The 22,268-nt window shown below is 30.8% G+C and overlaps 5 protein-coding genes across 5 annotated transcripts; 2 read left to right on the forward strand and 3 right to left on the reverse strand.

Annotated features, from left to right (window-relative positions):
- Window positions 1-710: 710 nt before the first annotated feature.
- On the reverse strand, window positions 711-1,441 carry LOC129914842 (U-Kazal-Dg21.2-like). The gene is made up of 3 exons (XM_055994267.1): window positions 1,154-1,441; window positions 933-1,085; window positions 711-865 (listed from the first exon to the last, which is right to left on the reverse strand). The coding sequence occupies exons 1-3, from the start codon at window positions 1,383-1,385 to the stop codon at window positions 819-821; spliced, it is 432 nt and encodes a 143-aa protein (XP_055850242.1). The 5' UTR covers window positions 1,386-1,441; the 3' UTR covers window positions 711-818.
- A 3,690-nt stretch (window positions 1,442-5,131) lies between these two features.
- LOC129914845 (U-Kazal-Dg21.2-like) lies at window positions 5,132-6,436 on the reverse strand. The gene is made up of 3 exons (XM_055994269.1): window positions 5,775-6,436; window positions 5,551-5,703; window positions 5,132-5,473 (listed from the first exon to the last, which is right to left on the reverse strand). The coding sequence occupies exons 1-3, from the start codon at window positions 5,980-5,982 to the stop codon at window positions 5,409-5,411; spliced, it is 426 nt and encodes a 141-aa protein (XP_055850244.1). The 5' UTR covers window positions 5,983-6,436; the 3' UTR covers window positions 5,132-5,408.
- A 1,388-nt stretch (window positions 6,437-7,824) lies between these two features.
- Window positions 7,825-8,363, forward strand: LOC129914848 (U-Kazal-Dg21.2-like). Its single transcript, XM_055994272.1, has 3 exons — window positions 7,825-7,896; window positions 7,983-8,135; window positions 8,215-8,363. Exons 1-3 carry the CDS (start codon window positions 7,830-7,832, stop codon window positions 8,256-8,258), a joined length of 264 nt encoding a protein of 87 aa, XP_055850247.1. The 5' UTR covers window positions 7,825-7,829; the 3' UTR covers window positions 8,259-8,363.
- A 9,320-nt stretch (window positions 8,364-17,683) lies between these two features.
- Window positions 17,684-18,514, reverse strand: LOC129914836 (cuticle protein 21-like). The gene is made up of 2 exons (XM_055994261.1): window positions 18,503-18,514; window positions 17,684-18,427 (listed from the first exon to the last, which is right to left on the reverse strand). The coding sequence occupies exons 1-2, from the start codon at window positions 18,512-18,514 to the stop codon at window positions 17,690-17,692; spliced, it is 750 nt and encodes a 249-aa protein (XP_055850236.1). The 3' UTR covers window positions 17,684-17,689.
- A 2,508-nt stretch (window positions 18,515-21,022) lies between these two features.
- On the forward strand, window positions 21,023-22,001 carry LOC129915054 (cuticle protein 8-like). The gene is made up of 2 exons (XM_055994512.1): window positions 21,023-21,034; window positions 21,100-22,001. Exons 1-2 carry the CDS (start codon window positions 21,023-21,025, stop codon window positions 21,730-21,732), a joined length of 645 nt encoding a protein of 214 aa, XP_055850487.1. The 3' UTR covers window positions 21,733-22,001.
- The last annotated feature ends 267 nt before the right edge of the window (window positions 22,002-22,268 follow it).

Here is a 22,268-nt window from a genome sequence, read left to right on the forward strand (position 1 = left end):
CTTTTTCATGACAAACACTAGCTGGAACTGAATAATTCAAGAAAAATTTTAAAAACTAATGGCGTAAAACTATAAAGGATTTTGTTAAATGCTGAAGTTATTTAAGTAAGTTACTTAGTCAAAAAGAAGATTGATTTTTAACTTAGTTAATTACTAAAATGGCTTTAGCATTTTACGTCCCTGGTTTCTTCAATAAAAACCCGGGACAAGCTTTAGAAATACGGGACAGTCTCTGGTAAATCGGGACATCATCAACCATCAACGGTATCGTAAGTAAAAAAAAAATTATTTTTATTCAATTATTTATTTCAATAAGTCAGAAATTAGGTACTTCCACCCAAACTATTTGCTTCTTTGCTCAGTTGGTGGAAAAAGTAGATTTCTTCTAAGCTTTTTAATTTATTTCTTTGTATTTCCTTATTAAAAAACATCACAAACATTGTTGAAGAAAAAGACACAACGAGAGTAATTTAATGACATCTTCGTGGTAACGAAGCTAAACGTTATGAATAATTCGGACACGTAGAGCGTATGAATATCAACGCTCCAAAGATAAGACTCTTCAACGCCTTGCTACTTGCTAGAGTGTACAAAAAACGTTACGTTGTGGACCACCGAGGTTGAAGGTAAAGTCTAAAGATTTATGGTGGCCTGAAGCTTTTTTGGGTTTGATTCATTCATAGAATAAAAAAAAAAACAACTTTCGAGCGATTTAAAATTTTATTTGAATTATGATTTACAAAATGGCTGTTTGGATCTAATATCTTTAAAACTTGAAGCAAAAACTTAAAAAGTACATCCCAATGGCGAGTTTTTATTTAAGCTTTTATTGATTGGCATTGCCCTTGGGAGAGAAGTCGGAATGCTAAAACATTGAAAAAATTAGCTAGTATATGAATTTAAATTTTTTGATTTTCATAAAAAAAACTTACATTTTCCATTTTTGCAGCTGTATCTTTCCATTTCACATTCATTATTAAAAGTTCTTCTTTCCTTCACATATTCTCCACAAATTGGACTAATGTACATTGGACACATATTGGGGCACCTAGGTGTGCATTTTTCTTTGGTAGTTGGGATGATTACTTTACAAAAAAACAAACAATAAAAATCGACATTCAAGATTCAAGTCAAAAATTATTATTAAACTTACAACTTTCATTCCTAGCTTCACGATCACAGTTTTCAAATGCAAGTAAACAAGGATTACGGAATATACGGCATACGCCGTCAATGAGTCCGTATGAAGTATCGGCTATTTGTGAACATTTCATATAAGCCGAACAGGAAATTTTAGGCGTAGATTGGGAAAGTACACTCAATGGATTCAGTAGAACTGATAGAGCAATAATGCTAGTAATGTAGATGACTAGAGAACCTTTCATGATGAATACTATTTTGTGTATGAATTTTTTTTTAGCTTTTCTAATAGATACAAATTATAATTTTTTTCGACAAACTGTCTGACTAAGACATATCAAGATTATGTGTATTTGTTCAGTTGTATATTTTTAAGCACGAAAAGTACATAAAGATGACTAGAGTAAACAGTTTTTGTTTGGGTTTTTCCCACGTGCTATTTATATTTTTATAGCCAGTTTAGGCACATGACATAGTTTTTTGTTTATATCAGCGTTTGACAAAGAAGTAGGTAAATTTCCAAACCGAGTTTAAAAATAAATTGACATTTTATTCGATTTTTCTTTTTGTTTTCACTGTGACTGATACTAGCTTGCAAACCTCGTACTTAGAACAGGTTTGTTCAGCGTTCCTTACGGAAGGGAACTATGAATGTCCCGAAACCCGAATTGTCAGATTGCTTCCTCTAGGGTACTCCAGAAAACAAATCAATCAGGAAGAAGAGACTTAAGAAATTGTAGGAACTGGTTACAACCAACTTAATAAGAATCGTTGTAGAGTTAATGGAATACCAACATTTGCATCTCATTCAAGCAAAAGAACTTTCGCAATCAAGGAATATTTTTTAAAAGAAAAATATCAGTGTATTAGCAACCACCAGACGGTGTTTTATAAATCTTTCCTTGTCAATGTGGTTTTGGAATATAGAGGAAATATTTTAGAATATTTGCGATGACGAGGAAAATATTTGGGAACCAAATGATAAAGTGGCTGCATTTAGATACCTACCTAAAGTTTCAAAGAAAATAAGACAGCAAGTTTCTTAATCCATTTTTTTTTTTCAGAAATATATCTATTCTCACTTCGAGAATACTATCCATACAAATTTGAAATAAACCAAATTAAAAACGAGCTTACGGTTTTATATGCGATAATCTGCCGATAAAAAAATCTCGAACTCTTCAAAAACATTTACGCCATCTAATATTCTCTCGTAGTTGGAAGCATCACTGTGAAAACTAATATGGACTATCCCTGATACAACTTCCTCGGTGGAACGCACGTTCTCAGTTCTGAAAAGGATAAAAGCATATCTTAGGAGTACTCAAGGCTAGGAGAGATTTAGCAACATAGCTCTTATATCAAATGGAAACGACATGCTAAACGAATAAAGACAACAAACGACTTTAACGATAAAGCAATTAAAAGAAGAATAGATTTTATGTTAAAATAACGTAGATATAGTTAAAAAGAAATAAATATGTAAAAATTAAAAAAAAAATCTTTTATTGAAAAAATGGTTAACAACAACAAGAACCCTTTTATGCAAAAGTTCAAAAGTAACAATTCTTGCCTCTACTAAATTGCTTATTGCTAGTCTATTAAAATAAATCAGTCGTATAATACTGTGCAAAGAGATAAAATGTCTGATGATGAATCAGTAACAACTGATGAAGAATAGTGGAATTTGAAAAAAGACCAGCTTTGTATAACAAAAAAAAAAAAATCATGTTTGAATCCACACGTCGTTGAAGTGAAACCTTAAAAATCATTTTTCTTGCAATAAAAAAATAACTTTTTTTTATTCCATCACTTTTTTTATATGACAACCTACAATAAATTTTATACCATCTGAAAGCTTATTGTTTCAGCTCAAAATATTTATATCGACCATGTCTATACAACATCTACAAAAAGAGCTAGAATTTTGTTAACCCAATTAGTTTTCATAAAAAAAGCAAAACAATCTCTTTTCTCTTCTATATAGGGATGCAAACGATACATCGATGTTTTCAAAACATCGATGTTTTTGTTAAAAACATCGATGTATACATCGATGTTTCTTAAGCCGATACATCGCCGATACATCGACGTTAAATCTGCAAAACATCGACATCGTTCATTTTGTTACTCGTTTTTCTTTTTTTGCATAATAACAGAACTTGAACTCTCAAACTCAATCTTTTTTGTCTAGTGTTCAAAGCTTCAAAGTTTTTTTTTAATGTTTTCATTCAAAAGACTGTTTCTGTGTGTTCAGAAATCAGAACGCGACCATCAGAGGCGTACGTTGAGTTGCCGGGGCTCCGGGACAATATTAATTTTAAGGGGCCATTTCGACATTTTTTTAAATGCTTTTTCTCTTTTTTTGGGGGCCCCAGAAGTATTATTTGTTGGTCGCTTAGATTATTTAAGTAGCATTTTTTGAGGTCCCTGAGGTAATATTTTTTCTACTTTATTTATAATAACAGTTTCCTTCTCTGCATTGTCTCCAGTCAGGGCCCTAGCGTCAGTTGGGGCCTCGGGGCACCGCCCCGCTTGACCCAATGGTGTGTACGCCTATGGCGACCATTATTGACATGCTTGTGAGTTACGTTCAGAGCTCTGAACGTTAAAAAAATTGATTCCATTTGATTAGAATTGATGGTATTTATATATGTATAAATAAAAACGAAAATCGTATTAAGAAAATATGTTTCATTTTGTTGATAAATTTGTCTGTTTTGTGGTACCTAAAAATTGAATTCAACTTAGGTTTTTGGGTTTTAAACAGATAAGACATAAATATTTTGTTCTTTAGATACAGTAGAACGTATGTCCAACAAAAATACATCGGGAAAACATCGATTTATCGAAGATAGAACCGATGTTTTTTTAACATCGATGTTGTAAATAAAACATCGATGTATTCAAACATCGATGTTTTTTTTAACGATGTTGCATCCCTACTTCTATACCTATAATAATTTTACATCATTATTATTTCACCTTTTATATGACGCTTCAATCATATTTCTACAATGCCTACAAAAAAAGTAAGATTTTTTAAATCCAACCATGTCGATATTTCAAACTCAGATAACGGTAGGTACTTCCTAAACTGGTTGCTGGTCATCGGCAACAGATCTTTACAGGTGTTTTGAGGTATTTTTCAATTTAAGATTGTGTAACTTGTTATGTGAGATATATCAAATAAAAGGTTATGTTATCAGCATGCGTATTAAAGTTAAATCAAATTTGTATGTGCACTAGATCAAAAGATGTGACGTGTATAGAAAAAGAACATCTTTTTACCGTTATCTCAGAATTTTGAATATGAAATTAATTGAAATTTTGTACAATTATAGTCTATTCAATTACTTATCTACAGTACAAATTTCATTCATCTATCTATTAAAACAAAAAAGTTATAACAAGTTGAATGTTCGTGTCGCGTTTTCGTTTCATCTTGTTTCAAATCACTACGATACTAAAGAAGTTTTTACTTAAAAAAAAAAAAAAAACACGATAATAGTTATCGAAAAAAAAAGTTATAAGTAGTAATTGAAATATGTATAATGGAGAAATTGTGGAAAGAACTCTATGAAAAAGAGTACACAAACTGAAATGTATAAATCCGAAAAATAAAAAAAAAAAATAAAGGTAAGTTAGTACGATCGTTAGTTGATTTTTGTACTCCATTTAATTGTATCATATAAATATAAATACTAACCCTTAATTTTTCAGGTTAGCCTCTTGATTTACTGGTAGGACTGGCAGGACCGTTCACAGAAAATCCAGCTGGAATCGCTGCAGATACGTTCATCTACTTCTATTCTAATTAAACTGCTCGCCCAAATAAACCAAAAATACATAAATCAAAAGGAATTCAGAACCAGAATCCAGGAAAAAGAAAAGGATTCAAGAAGATAAGTAAAGAAAGGACTTTTAACTAGAATAGGTACTTTCTTTAGTTACACACATCACATACCGGCAAGCTTAACTTCAGCGTTCAGCTTTCGACCCTAGAGTTCACCAGAACAGTTCTCGGTCGCGACTTTTAAAATCTAATCGCTAATACTATTTTACCAAGCAACTATTTCACATGTGTAATGTGCTTTAAAACTTTCGCTGTGTCTCTTATGAAAGCGCACTTACCTCTGTGTATCCCCATTAACTTGTTGATACTTCGGTGTTTTTTGGTAGGTTTTAAATAATTTTTCATAAACTTGACCTTTAACAGTTTAAATCAAACAACAAAACTAAATATGTAACTGATTTTAAAATTTATTTTAAAGTGTTATTATTTCAGGTCTATACTCGCAATCGCATCTCGATCTACTCTTCAAGATATAAGCTGAAAACAAAATATACAATATACATTTCACGAGAAACAATTTTTTATACCAAATATGTCATAAATTAACTACTCACTTTGTCCAGATTCACAAATTTGCCTTTCCATTTCACATTCATTACTAAACATGTATTTTCCATGCCTGTAATCAGCACAAACGGGTAAAAATATTTTCGTACATTTCTTATTACAAAAACTTTGGCATTTTTCACGAGTCGTTTTCCTTAATTCTTAAAAGAAGAAAAATGATTTATGTAGATAAAATTAACCTATTAAAAAATAAAATTAAATGTTAGCTTACCAATTTGTTTATTATTTTTGCGGTTGCAATTTTCTAATTTAAACCAACAGTTGTTTCGAAAAGCCTTACAAGAAACATAATCACTGCTCCAGACAGGATTTTCTTGATAATCACATTGAAAAATCGTACTACATGGTTTTGGATAGTGCGATTCGGCTAGTGTCACAATTAAAATTAAAATTAACACAAGAATTCCAATCGAATTCATGATAATGTTCTTAAATAAACAAAAAATATGTAAGCACGTTTATTTATATTTATATGAACCTCTGATATCAAAATTATATTATTTTGAATCACCTTATCAATCAGTGATGGGCCTATCGGTCGTAAGTATGATATTGATAACAAAAAGTATTTGAACTTGTGTCATTAACCATCGATTGCAAAATATTTAATAATTCCGGAAGAAGATTTCCGGATGTTCAAAGTTAAATATTAGTACCAAATGACTGATAGCGAATATTCACTGAGAAGATATTCTAAGGTATATAAAACCTAATTAAAATGGCAGTCCGCTTATTGATATTATTTCCGGAGTCCGATTATGAAGGCTTTAAAATTTGTTATTTTATATTCGTTTTTATTTTTGATCATTTTAAACGTTTCAGAAGCCAATCACAAAATCAAACAATGTAAGGAGATCTATAAGTGTGACATAAATGAGGATCCTATTTATGCTAGTGATAAATATACATTAGGGTGGGTCAAAAAAATCGAAATTCTTTTTTTTTTAATTGGTACTCCGAAAAATCGATTGCTAGACCCCTCTAGAATATACACACCAAATATGAGCTCTTTATATTAATGGGAAGGTCCTCCGCTTTGCAATTTTCCATTTTTACATCAAGCTTCTACTAAAAAAAAATAATTTTTTTATTAATTGACTTTTTAGCAAATTTCTTTTCATATTCTTGTAGGAAATTGAACGTTCTACAAAAAAGGCCTTATACACTTTTTTCGTTTATCTAACCGTTGAATAGATATTTGAGGTCCAAAAATCGAGAAAATCTTTAAAAATTCGTTTTTTTTTTCTTAATTTTGTAACAAATTGAAAAATTATAATGATCAAACGCGCAAGACATATTCTTGCTGGAAATTGATTGCTTCACAAAAAAGGTCTTGTTAACTTTTTTCATTAATTTAACCATTCTAAAGATATTCGAGGTCAAAGTTAAAAAAAAATATTAAAACATTTTATATTTAAAAAAAATTCTAATTCACTGAAACTTTATTATTTTCAAATTAGCAAGATATATTCTTGTAGGGACTTAAACGTTCTACAAAAAAATTCCTTGGCATCAAATTGATTGCTTTAACCGTTTAGAAGATATTCGTATCCAAACCAATGCTCACTGATTTCAATAGTTTTCTTATGACCCGTATGCATTGCGATTTGGATACGAATATCTTCTAAACGGTTAAAGCAATCAATTTGATGCCAAGGAATTTTTTTTTAGAACGTTTAAGCCCCTACAAGAATACGTCTTGCTAAATTGAAAATAATGAATTTTCAGTGAGCTGGAAAATTTTTAAAAATATAAAATGTTTTTATTATTTTTTTTTTAACTTTGACCTCGAATATCTTTAGAATGGTTAGATTAATGAAAAAAGTTAACAAGCCCTTTTTTGTGGAGCAATCAATTTCCAACAAGAATATGTCTTGCGCGTTTGATCATTATAATTTTTCAATTTGTTACAAAATTAAGAACAAAAAACGAATTTTTAAAGATTTTCTCGATTTTTGGACCTCAAATATCTATTCAACGGTTAGATAAACGAAAAAAGTGTTTAAGGCCTTTTTTGTAGAACGTTCAATTTCCTACAAGAATATGAAAAGAAATTTGCTAAAAAGTCAATTAATAAAAAAATTATTTTTTTTTTAGTAGAAGCTTGATGTAAAAATGGAAAATTGCAAAGCGGAGGACCTTCCCATTAATATAAAGAGCTCATATTTGGTGTGTATATTCTAGAGGGGTCTAGCAATCGATTTTTCGGAGTACCAATTCAAAAAAAAGAATTTCGATTTTTTTTGACCCACCCTAATATACATGTATGAATTTTCGAAATAAATGCGAATGGGAAAAAGAAAATTGCAATCGACGAAATAGATATGAAAAAGGTAAGAAATTTATTTATCTTCACATTTGAATTAACCTTAACAATTAATTTATTTGATTTGTACTAAATTTTTTTTTTCTTTTTTAGATTTAAAGAAAACGACAGCAGAAAAATGTAAACCTTTGTGTCCGAAATTTTGCATTTCAGTGTTTTTGCCAGTTTGTGGAATTTATAGATTTGGAAAGGCAGAATTTTTAAATATTTGTTATATGAACAGATATAATTGCTTAACTGGACAAAGTAAGTTTAGAAACAGTACAAGAAAAGTTATTTTTAATTTAATGTGTTTTTTTTTTTTTGTTTTTCAATTTAAATTCAGCTTACATTGCGAATTCTGCGACAAGATGTAGGTGTTATGATTAAAATTTCAACCAGAATTTGATATTAATAAGGTCCAGAAAAAAACTACGAGTATTAAGAATTATTTGTGATATAAATGAAATAAACTATAGCAAAGTATTTGGTTGTGTAGCGTTTGATAATAACAAAAATCATTTTGCGTTTCCATCTTATAATAGATAACGAGTTTCCAATAGAAGCTTTCAAATTTTGACTTAGTAAGACACGTCAACAACTATGAAGAATTTAACTTTAACAACAATGAAGAATTTATTTTTTCAAAAAAACTTATCTCTTGTGTCAAGTTTGAGATTTTGGGCGTTGAATTAACTCACTTTTCATTGAAGGGTTTAAGTACCTTCATATCTACTAAAAATTTTGAAATAGTTTCATTCAACAACTGCTATTAAAGTCTTGTCAATTTTCACTTCTTAACGGCGAATACTGACACAAAAGATTCCAAAACAGCTTAGAAAAAATATTTCAAAATCTACAAAAATCAACGACAATATCGCTAAGTTTTAATATAGATAGTTTGCCAAAGTATAAAAGTTCCAAAGCAGAATTGTATGTGTAGTTGCTTTAATAAACATCAAGTAGAGCTGTGTCAATCGTGATTGATTCGGACTTTTTGACCCGTTCACCGAAAACTCTGAGTGATTGCAATCACTATAAACCAAATCAATCAATCCTTATATAAATCTCGTTCATAAAATAAGAAAGTACGAAGTAGAAAAGTACGTTTCGTTCATCCAAATCGTTTACAATCAAAAACCACGAAGTGGAAAAGAACGTTTCGTTCATCCAAATCTTTCACAATCAAAAATCATATAAAAAATCTCTCAGAACTCGGATTTCGTTCATTCCATTCATTCTCAATCATCATTTCGATTCCAAGCATACAACTGATACAAGTTTATATAAGCAGGTTCAGAGTTTGAATTGAATCGGATTCGATTGGGAATTTCTATCGAATATCTGACCTTGACTTCTTTTTATTTTTGATGTATCTATTTCGACGTTTTGAACTTAACGGAGACATAATAATCAAATTTACCATTAAAATTTTCCAAAAATATATTTTCAAAAAAAAAAAGCGGAGATAATTTGATTTAAAAAAAAACTCTCATAGAAAATATAAACGAAAAATTGTTTTATATGGTTGCATTGAAATGTTAATATTTCAGGTTATACGCGATTTATTGTTTCTTCTCTCATTTGTCAGAATGAAATGAGTGAAAAAGAAATGGTTTCTATTAAATGAACGAACGAAAGAACGATTGATAGAAAAGACCGAATCTTTGGTGAAATCAATCTTTGAACGATTCGATCTTTTGAAATGAACGATTTGCCCAGCTCTGCATCAAGATCTAACGCAAGACGCTACAGTAATGTTATTAGTCCTTCTCTTTTATTGGTTGCATCTTGCATATTTATTTTAACTTTGGTGTGAGCAAGTGGTAAACGGTTTACCTAAGTCTAAGATCAAATATAATCATTTTAAATCATCTCGATGTCCATAAAACCTGGAAAGTCAGTCTTTTGTGAAACCACGACAGTTTGCTCGAAGGAGACCAAGAGTGGGACCCAGATAGTTGGCAAAGCAAGCAAAGAAAAGCCAGGAGTTGAAAATTTTAACTCTTAAAATAAGTGCCTAAATGACTGACAAAATGGTCATAGCAAAAACCAAAAACGATATTTCCGAATATTTACAGCAACAAAATATCGAACGTTCCGAATCCATTATAGCGGATTCATTGTATTAAAAGATCATTTACTCCTTGAAGCATATCAAAATTATTGTACCAATGCTTGTTTTTAGTGCTGCTACGGTATGCTCATCGAAGAATATTTCCGATTCGCTTTCAAGTTTCAAGGCTACTTTCGCGAATCCAAGAAGGCTTTAGCTTCTCTTCTTAAAAATTGTCAAAAAAACGCATCTTTTGTATCATTCAAGTGTCTCTTTATCCTCAGAGTACCGATTGCATATTCTATATATTTGCTGTACAAATTGATATTTATGAAATTAAAGCCAAGATATTGAATATCAAGGATATAAAATGTAAACTAGTCCATGTCAAATATAGCTACTTGTGCATGTACAGTAGGGTGTGTCACTTTTGTATGGCCGAAAAAAAGTAGGTACTCTAATTTTTTCCTTTGCATATTGTTTCGCAGCTTCTTTACTAATTGTTCAATTCCAACATATATAAGCTTAAAAGTTTTTTCTTATAAAGATATATATTTAATATATTTGTTATTGTATTAAAACGGCGCAATTAAAAAATTTTTTTTTTTTCAAAAATCTCTTATAGTAATTCAAATTTCTTTGATTTCTTCCTATATTTTGAGCGAGCCAAAGATATTAATTAAAATGATAATTGTAAACGCAGCATTTATTTTTGACAAGTAATGTAACTTTTAAAAGCTATTACATTTGGAAATTCTATACTTTAGCATTTTGACACACCCTAATGCACAGTAGCCACTTATCATCTACCTATTTATATTCTGTTGATACTTAATGAAATAAAGTTGTTTTAGATTTTATGAAATACTTCTATTAAAAAAAAGATACGTCAGTTTGATAAAAAAAAAATAAACTTTCGCTTCTTTTAAAATGCTTATTGCTATCAGTTATTCGAAATAAAATAACGCTTATCTAATTTATTGCAAGAGGTGTTTTTCAAAGGTTAATGGCCAGTTGAGATTAGACTTCTAAAGATATAAAGAAAGAATACAAATAAAAAATAAGAACCTAGTTCATTAATAGGAGAACATATAAATACGCTATATTTAAAGTTGTAATCAAACATGACTCCACAGTGTTGTTTCTAGGAGGCAGGTTTTCCAGAGTCGTGACGAATTCGGGGAGCCTGGCGAGGAGGTTCCTTAAAGTGTATTCTAGAAAACGTTCGTATTGTTCGTATCACCAAAAGTTCTAGGAAGGCGTTTGCCAATAAGTCACACGCCACTAAAATATGGTTCAATTGGCAGAAGCATAGCGCAGCGAACTTGTGCAATGCCAAATGATAGTCGTTATTTGTAAATTGTGACTTACTGCCTTTTCATGCCAAACTTCTGCACTTTTCTTCTCACCGCTTGCTTGCGTAAAATTTGCCACGAATACTTGACTCCGGGAAAAGTGATCGGAGTGCGTTATCCTCTCCTTTTTTGAAGTCAATATCGAATGGTTCCTTTTTTCCATTTAAATTAAAACGAATTAAAATCAAAATAATTTTTATTAGAAAAATGAGAACCTTCTCCCTTTTGAATTAATTTAAAAGAAAAATTTAAATTAAAAATTAAAAGGGAGACCATTTTTTCATTAAAATCAATTTATTATTAAATGTCACAACTCCTTAAGCCCAACATTTTTTTAAATTATTACATTTTTTTATGGAATAGGTACATAATATTTGATAAGTAAAAACATTTCCCTTCTTTCTCTTTGAATGGAATGATTTTATACTTCAAATCTTTAAAATTCTTTTGGGCACTCATCTTATGTATATTTACATGATTATAAAGGAAAAATGAGATTTTTTTGCAATTTATTACTGAATCGTTTACAACTGATAAAATGCCCAAGAAAGAAAACTTCAAAATAATTACAAATTCAGTAGCCGTTGGAAAAAAATGATTGCATGCTTTTAGGCCTTGAAAGTTTAATGCAATATTTATTTTCAAACAAATATCATTGCATATTCTTACCCTTCATCAATTTTAAAAAATTTGTCTGTGCATATACATTTTTCATCAGTGTTGATATTTGGGAAATCCTACTACGGATAGATTTGCCAAAAAAACACGCCTAATGACGCTTTTTCTACGTACGCTTTTTTTGACAAACGTAAGGAAACGTAAGGAAGCGAGCAAAAGTTCAACTAGGTTAAATTTTTGCTCGCTTTCTGACATTTATCAGATATAGTTACAGTCACCCACATAATTGTTGGGCCAAATGTGAATACAAAAAAAATATATTATTCCAATACTAGGTGTGCTTTTCTGTTTCTCTATATAAATTTTGCACAAAAAAACGACATCGAGATATTTTAAATCAAAAAAATTTACGTATTAAAAATAACAATAATTTAATGATGTGGTGATGTGACTGAGTTTTATTGTTAGTTCTCTTTAAAAGAGAATTTATTTTGATTGGTTTTGCTTTTATAACTATAGGATTAAAGAATAAACAAATTGTTATGTATTTTTCAACACATTATAATATCCTTCTTCATTTTTCCACATTTAAATCAAGATAAAGACTTGGCCCAATAATTTTGTGAGTGACTGTGTTTTTTTTATTTGACAGCACATTTTATGTTTCAATCAGCTGTTCAAAGTCAAAGTGACAGAAGCGCGCTTTGAGGATTTCTCAACGTAACGCGACAACGCGTCTGGCAAAGCGTGATTGTGTTTCAGCTTTAAAGCAGAAACACAACCACGCTTTTCCGTCGATTTTGACAGCTGCCAAAAGTTATTTCACAATGACCCTTTTCCTACGAACGCTTTTTTTTGACAAACGTAAAGAAACGTAAGATACGTAAGAAAGCCACCATCTGTCAAAAAAAGGTTCAACTAGTCTGAACTTTTGCGCGCTTTCTGACGATTCTCGTTATTTAAATTTCAAAGAGTTGGCGCAATTTTTTTCGTGAAAATGGAAAATTATAATGTGGCAAGATAAATATATTAAATAAATATATTTATAGGTATACAAATTATAAATTATTTCAAATATTTTGTTTTCTATTAATTGTTATTTGAAGAACAGCTTATCGCCCTAGTAAAGGACAAGGAGTTCCTTTACAAGTTAACAAGGAGTTGAGGAGACCAGGTAATTTTACACATACCTATTATGAATACATTCCTGCATTTATTTATTTAAAACTTTTGTTGTTTCAGTTGGTGCATGTCGGCAGCGCTGGAAGAATTTGAGGGATCGATTCATAAAAGAAAAGAAGAGGATGGAATCTCCCTCTGGAAGCGCTGCCGAGGAAATAATTGCTTGGGAGTTTTATGACTCCCTTCAATTTTTGTGTGACTCTATACAAACAAGAAAGTAATAGTTATTCAATATTAAATGACTTTATTTATAACTTAACTTCTTATAGACAAGCATGGGAATTTTTGTTCACCGCCGGAGACTCCTAATCCACAACTCCATTGTTGGTAGACGGAGTTTTTTTTTTTTTAGAGGAGTTCGAGCGTACTCCAATTCCAAAAAAAAACTCTCGAAAGCGGCGGCGGAGCAGTGAATTCAACACTTTTTTGGGAGAAATCCAAAAAACTGTTATGGAACTGGCCGCTTCCTCGTCAATTCCGATTTCCGACTGCTCCAAAGGATATTGACGAGGAGTTCATGATTAACATGGCAAGAAAGATGCAGCCCCTCAATGTTGCTGCTAAAATGTGGATGCAATTTTAAAGGCACTAGATCATCATTTCTCATTAATCCTCAGACTTTGCAACACTACAAGGTGCCTGCACACTGTGCCATGCGATGTCGATCACATTTCATTGCATAACTCCAAAATGTATTTCGAAACTTTTTGTTTAAATTTATCAGTCAGACCAAACGTTAAATCTCTAACATCAATAATTCTACTATATTATTTGCATGCGCGGTTTCAAATACACCTAAGCTTGCATTATAAACGTTAGTTTGGTCAAAATATTCTTTATGTCTTCAAAATATAAGTTGATTCCATACTGGCAGTCACAAGGCATTTAAAACGATTAGAAAGAATTGAGGTCAAATACGCAGCAGCAGCCAGTAACATCAAACGCACGAGGGTAAACGCCTCATATGCCTCAATCTCAATATTGCATATATTTACAAAAAGATTGTCATAAATTATTGAGAATTTGTCAGGCGACTGAATAATTATGTTGTGTTTTTGTGTTTCAATCGCTTGTTTAAGATTCAAGTTGCAAGCTTGCAGCTACAACAGCTTACAGACAGCAGCCCGTTTATAGGGAGACCTGCGAAAACAAATTATTGCAAATTTATTTTATATCGACGCGTTATTTGAATTGAAGCACGAGGTTCTCCCCTGTACCAAATTCCAAAGATATTATGTAGATGTATACTTTTTTTTTTTTAAATTGCCGCTTCTTAGTCACGAAGGTGCACCCGTTTTCTTGGTGGTGCCTTTCGGTGCTGTACCATTGCAATTAGAGGGGAGTGTTTAAGTTTTGTTACCATTAGGCTCTATAGCCCATGGTGTACAAATGTTTGGGTCTATTAAATTTGCATAAAAACTCCCGTAGAGTTTTTAAATTAATAAAAAAGAAAATATATTATTTTGTAGATTTTGAAAAAAACTTAGTTAATTACATTTAGGGCCAATTTTTCAATAGTCAGTTAAACAGTCAGTTAGTACTTATTCCCCTTAGAGCCGATTTTTCAATCTTCTAATAAACAGTCAGTTAATTGTTCGACGAATAAAGTTATTAGGCTCATAAACAATCAGATAACAAAATTGAATTTTTCAATTAAAAAAACTCTATTTTACAGAATAACAAAAAAAAATGTCAGATTCAAAAATATTTAAAATTAAACGTCATTTTTGTTCATAATTAATTTTGTTTTCTTGTGTTCCCTTATATTTTTTAAACGTGGTCTTTAATTTAGTGGTCTTTAAATTTGTGAAAAAAAGCATCTTAATAATTTATAATCTCAAAAAAATCCATTTCATCAATATTTTCTTTAAAACAGCTTTGACAATTGACACACTATTTTTGTTGAGATTATTCCTTCGAATAATTTTTATTCGTCTCTGAAAGAAGCAGATAGATTTATTCCTATAATAAATGTTTTATTAAAGGAATAAGCTATATCCGGCTGTTGAAAAATTGATTTTTTCTCTATTTGAGGAATAAGTGCTAACTGACTGTTTAACTGACTATTGAAAAATTGGCAATTATAGAGAAAAAATCATTTTTTCAACAGGCAGATATAGCTTATTCCTAGGAATAAAACTATCTGTTTTTTTCAGAGACCCATAAAAACTATTCTAAGGAATAATTTAAACAAAAATATTGTGTCAATTCCCAAAGCTGCTTTGAAAGAATTTTGACAAAAAATACAGAGGAACACAAGAAAGCAAAAACAATAATGGATAAAAATGACGTTTAATTTTGAATATTTTTGAATTTGACAATTTTTTTTTTGTTATTCTGTAGAATAGATTATTCTTAATTGAAAAATTCAATGTTGTTATCTGATTGTTTATTAGCCTTATAACTTTATTCGTCGAACAGTTAACTGACTGTTTATTAGAAGATTGAAAAATCGGCTCTTAAACCAACAAAATTATTGATAACTGTTTGAAATCGAACGTTGCAGAATAAACAAAAATTGAATGTAGATTGGGTTGTGGTATGTAAAGGCGAAATAAACGAAAGTACAGAATGTCGGAATCAGTAATATATGCGTCATCGATTTTAGGATTCTATGTCATGTTTTTTCTTGAAAATTGTATGTTCAATAAAGTGTTCAAAATTCAATTTTTTATATCGTGCTCATCTCTTCAAGCTGTCCAAGAAAGACCAAATGGTTTGCTTATATTCCGAGAACTTAATGTAAACGCTCACGTAAAATGCCAGTAATTTTAGAGTAATGTAAAGATCTTTTATTTATAATTTGACTATTTTAAAAATTTCCATCAAAACTCTCTAAATTTAAAATAAGCATCATACATTTAAGATGAAGTTTGAATTGTGTTTATCGCCAAGAAAAAGCTCACCAATAATGCCAGATTATTTTTGAATAAATTGAAATTGAAATTTTTGAGGGCAAAATAAAGAAAACTATGTATTTGAGTTTTTGAAATATTCGAAAAAATTGGTGAAGAACTCGACGTTGAGATAAAAAAATAAAGGATTACTTCCTTTGTCAGATTCAATACTCTCCGATTTCCATAGACAAAATTAAAATATTCCTCCATTTTGAATAGTTGCCCAAGAATTTGAATGGTCAAATGGTCAAATTTTTCTAGATAGTGTTCTAAAAATATAAGATGTTTGCGATAGAGTCGGACGGGGTAAGTGTACGCACAGTTAATTTTTCGCAAATGACAATAATTATTAAGTATGTATCTATAAATGCACAATTAAGCAGGTATATGTCATTTGCTTGGGTCATTGGTTGCCGCACTTTACTTTTGTTTGTTTTGTGAAGGAAGGCCAAACAAAAAAATAGCTAAGTTTTAAGTAATATTTCTCTATTTTAAAAACGTGTTAGTCTTCAGTGATTTTATTAAAACACATTGAGTGCTGATTATTTATTAGCTGCGTTCCTTTGGGAATATTTATCTACCTCTTAGTACTTAAAGTTGCTTTGAACTACTTTTTCAGTATATCAAAAGTAGTTCAAAGTAGTTTTAAGTTTAAGATAAAAGTTCCCAAAGGAACGCAGCTGTTGATTATTATTATATAAACATTGTATTTGAGTGAAAATTTTATTGGATTTGTTGCTAATTTGTTCAAAATAAACAAAATATTGACAAAATTGCGATGGGGGTAAGTGTACGCAAAACTTTGGGGCAAGTGTACGCATACTTTGACTTGGAATAACACTTGGAATAATAAGTAAATTCTGTAAAAAATGTATTTTTCTGGCTTAAGTCTTAAAAGGCTAACGACAAATGATTTATTTTTTTTTTAAGATCATTTTTATTTAAAATACAGTTACCAAACAAAAATACAAGTTGAAGTGAAAACACCTTGTGATGTAGTGAGCATTGTTTGCTCCCAACAATCTTCACCTCAAGAAGAACCCCAACAACAACAACAACAACCAGAGTTAGAACAGCCTACGCACAAATACAACTTGCGGAGCCGATCTCACCAATCATAACATTTTACGGCAGTTTCCCGGTGACCACGCTCAATGAAACTTGATGCAAAACGTTCGGGGTGAGTACAAAAGTACTTTCTTTGTTTAAAAAACGCGGCTAATCCGAGAATTTTAAAAATTATATCTGTAAGAAACCGTGAAAGCCTTAAAAGTTATAAAAATACATGAGTTTGGCAACGGGAGAGAGATCATTCTAGACACTGAGACGTCTAAAGACCTGGTGTCGAATTACGGTCACACGTTAACGTTTTAACTATTGCTGTCTTTGTTTATTCAGTAGAAAAAGATAGAGACATATAGCGTCAACACGTTGAAGAATGATCGTAATCGTGTATGCCTGGCTTCGCGCAAATATGGGAAAACAGCGCCTTACTCACCTCACCTTGCCCTTATGAACGTTCATTGGTAAATTCAGATCGATATCGACACTCGACACTATTATCACGAGTTTGCACAGGAAAATTAACAAAATAAATTTTGTAAGAGTAACTAATTTTATACTAATTTTATAACAATAATTTTAAACGTTTAAACTACTTTTATTTTTTTTTAACAAAAAATGAAACATAACAAAAGAGATTCTTACAAGTACTTAATGATGATATTGATGACTGTGTTCAGAAGACTTAACATAAATAGGAGAAGAATGGGATTCGGATGAAGCATAAGCAGATGGGGCGTTATGGGAAGAGTAGGTTACTGGAGAAACAACAGATGGAGTGGCATAGATTGGCTGAGAATGAGCAGCATAGTGAACTGGTGCTGGAGCATATTGGACATGTTGTGTTGGTGTGGTGTATGTTAGTGGAACATGGCTGACAGTTTTCACAAAGTTTGATGGGGTATGACTAACTGGAGCTACTTTATAGTAATTTGGAGCTTCATAAGCTTGTGAAGTATGATGATCTCCAGCTTGGATATAGCTTGGAGATGCATGATTAACGGCTGATGGACCAGCATGTGAAACATGTCCAGCTTCATGCAAAGGAGCACGGTTAACCACGGCGTTGAATCCGTGTTCAGCATCAGCAGTGTATGAAACTGTCCTCTTGTACCCATCAGCGTCAACCAAGGAATATTCCCCATTGACAACATCCCCATCTCTAGTCTCCGATTGACTTTTTACATCACCAGTGAGAGAATCATGAACGTTGTAAGCAACATTGTATTGTGGATGTGGATCGTATTCTTCAACGTTTTTAGTCAAAATGGCGGCATGTGGTTCATGTGCAACGGAATGTGTTACTGGTTCAGCATGATAGACTTGTTGTTGTTGTTGAGGAACATATCCTGAACTTGCAACAGCAACAAAAGCAAGAGCAACTGTGAACTATAAGGATAATAGAAAAAATAAGGACTTTATTTTAAATTTTAAAGGAAATTATAATATTATAATAACTTTTACCTTGAAAGCCATTTCTCTAACGGGTTGGAGTCTTCTGTGGTTGTAAGGTGAAAGAAATGTGCTCGAATGATGTTGAATAATTTATTCAAGTATCATTTTATAGTAAAGTGTCTGATTGATAGTTTAAAATTGTTTCAAGGACGTTGAAATTATCTAACATTAACCTAACTGTACCCAATAACTACTGACCTACATTTTTTTTTTTTTGAAAAGTTTGAAAAGTAATTCAACTTGTTATAACTTTTGATACAATAGAGGTAAATGTGCAAAAGTCAACTTACTTTTAATACACCCTCGGGCTACAGACAAGTGCTCTGAAGTACTTAAATCTTATCAATTGTTAGCAATTTATTTTTATAACTAAAGAGGCGGTGGGTACAAAACAACAATGTACCTTCGATTCCATCCAAATTAGCTTAACATAATCAATCTGCGAATAAATGTTATGTCTAGAAGCAGTAGGTAATAAAAATAAAATCAAACAGGTTCCACTAAATTGTACCAATAAATTGTACTTACTCAATTATTTACCATGGGTGGATGGAAACGTGTGAGAGAATCTTCTGAAAAAAGGTACTGGGGCTTTTTTGTATCTTTGTTTATTGTTTTCTTTTCTTATTCCAACTTTGGTGGTTTGTCAGAAGCTTTAAAAGATTGCAAGAAATAATGATTTATTTGAGATTTTGAAAGTTTTGAAGAAAAATTAAAGTTGTACAAATGGCGCCCGGGAGAAAGGTGGCCTGATTTATCAGAAATTGCGAAACGGCACTGTAAATAACATATTTTTAGTTCATTTGAAAGTATTTCAATCAAATTTTTGAATGATTTCGCGGCAATTTATCTAGTAGTGGAGTAACTAAAGCTAAAAAATTGGCAATATTAGGGAACCCGGCCGAACAGCTTAGATTTTGATGATCTTTTTTTTCAAACGTCGGTAATTAAAAATACTTTAAAGTCTATAGATTAAAAATTGCCGGTGTTGCCGTTTTGATTTTTTAAATTTAATTGAAGATTTTTGTGAACAAAAACAAATTTTTTTCAAAAATTTTTCTTAAATTTCATAAATTAATTGATGCCAAAAGATTGTCTAGGAAATTCAAGGAAAAAAAATATATGGGAGTGAGGGACAATCTTCCATAGTTCAAGCGATAGATGCAATTTTCTTATTAATTGACTTCAAACACAAAAAAAAAATATTTGAACACAACGGCAACACCTACAATATTCAAATATACATTTTGTAAAAGCTAGAAGCTTAGTCATATATGTAAAATTAAAATTAAGTTAATTGAATGAACGGCTTTTGAAAGAATGGTAATTGAACTCAGATTTAAAAAAAAAAAATTATTGAAAAAATTTTAACATGTCGTTTTTTAAACTTGGTCGTAATATAAAATGCATTTATTTTTTTTGGCCGCATTTATTATGATTTCAAATTATAAAAGGAAATGTCAATATGTATTACGGTTTATGAAAAAAATTAAAAAGTATTTCATTTTCGAAGAACTTTTTTTAATAAAAGTTTTGAAAAAAAATGTAACTTATTTTTTTTTTTAGGTTCAACATCTAAACAAAAAATTATTTTTTATTCATTTAATAACCCTTACTGTTGAAAGTTAAATAGCAAAAATTTAAAGTTCCTATTTACCACAGTCTTTGAGAAAATTAATTATTTCAATGCAAACATTCAGTTTTAATAAAAAAAACCATTAAAATTGAAGTAAATTTTCATTTTTTTTTTCAAAAGTGTGATATATTTTACCTTTTTTGCTTCGAAATTCAACTGATAATATTTATGAGCAAAAATTTTTTTTAAATAAATTCATATTTTATTAGAAAAAGTTTGGAAAAAAGTCATTTTAAATTTTTCTAATAACATTTTTTTTTTTAATTCTGAGTTTGAGGACCATTTTTTCAAAAAGTCTTGATTAAATTTAGTGGATTTAAATTTAAGAGATAAGAATGAGCTTCTGGCTTTTTTAAAATGTATTTTAAAATATTGTTGGTGTTGCCGTTGTTTTCAAAATATTTTTTTTGTGTTTGAGGTCAGAATGTTAGAAAATTGCATTTATCGCTTAAACGATGGAAGATTGTCCCTTACTGCCTTTTATATATTTTCCTTAAATTACCTAGAGAATCTTTTGCTATCATTTGTTTTATGAAATTTAAGCAAAAAAATTGGTTTTGTTAAAAAAAAAATTAATTTTAATTTTAAAAAACAATACGGCAACACCGGCAATTTTTAATCTATAGACTTTAAAGTATTTTTAATTACCTACGTTTGAAAAAAAAAATCGTCAAAATCAGAGCTGTTCGGCCGGGTTCCCTAATAATTTGCTTTAGTTACTCTACTATAGGTTAAGTTGACAGAAAGAAAATTAGACTATATTTTTTGCAAATTATTGTGGTTTGCAGAAGTTAAAAATGTTTGTATAAAAGTGGGCTAGGAAATCGAATGCAATATCATTCATATTCAACTCACTCTCGTGATCACTCCAGAAAAACCTAATCTTTTAGAAAATGGCTTTTAAGGTATATGCCTGCATTTAAAAATTAAATTAAAAATTTCATTTATTAATCTCTTTTTAAACGTTTAGTTTGTTGCTGTTCTTGCTTTTGTTACTGTTGCTAGTGCAGGATACATCCAACCTCAACTACAACAACAACAACACGATATTTATCAATCTGGACCTGCAGAGCATCAAGTAGTTTTAGCACCACCACACCAACACCACCAAATATTGGAAAAGACAAAAATCGAGGAATATGATTCACATCCACAATACAAATTTGCTTATAACGTTGACGATTCGGTTACTGGTGATTCCAAGAGTCATTCTGAGACAAGAAATGGCGATGCAGTTGAAGGAGAATACTCTTTAAATGATGCTGATGGCTACAGGAGAATTGTACATTATACAGCTGATCATGAACATGGATTTAATGCTGTTGTAACAAGAGTTCCACTTCATGGAGCTCATGAAGCTGATCATCATGCACCAGCTGTTGTTAAGACCGTTCAGCCAGTGGCTTATGCTTCTTCTCCATCAAATTACTATAAGTCAGAACCAACTCATTATGAGACTCAAGCTCCAGCAGCAGCTCATGGTTTGTACAGTGCTCCAGCTCAAAATCATCAAGCTCCATACATTCAAGCTCATGAATCTAACTCAGGCCCATCAGCATACGTTGTGAAGTCATCTCCACACGGTTCAGAATATCATAATTAATTTTACCAAGACTTGTTGTTCCTTGTTAAGTTTAAATTAATTGTTGCATAATAAATAAGTAAATTGTTACGTTAAATATTTTAAAAGTCTATTTTGGTTAATGTTGTGACCAAAGTCAAAAATCGGAACAAACAAATCTAATTTGAATCTAAGATCTTCCACAGGGTTTTTGGAGTTACATATATTCTTAGGACCAAATCCAAATAACGTCTATGTAGGTATTGTTAAATACCAATTTAAGAGGTTTTTTTTAGGACCGGTTTGACTAAAAGGCATGAGCTTATTTTTAAAAGAGAAAAAGATGAACCTTCTTACGTGATTACGCTTAGTAATTAACTATTGGAAAAAATAATGAGCCATTCCATATGAAAACGTTCAATCGGAATCATTTTAGATTCTGCTCAAACTTTGTTAGGATGTTTTTTAGAACTGAAAGGAAGTTAATGCATATGGTGATTTAATTTTAAGTTGCGTCGCGTCGTTAGGGATGGCGGTTGTTAGTACAAAAGCCGGTTTTCGGTTTTTTCGTTTTTTTT

Source organism: Episyrphus balteatus, chromosome 3 (assembly GCF_945859705.1).
Source record: "Episyrphus balteatus chromosome 3, idEpiBalt1.1, whole genome shotgun sequence".
Taxonomy (NCBI): Eukaryota; Metazoa; Arthropoda; class Insecta; order Diptera; family Syrphidae; genus Episyrphus; species Episyrphus balteatus.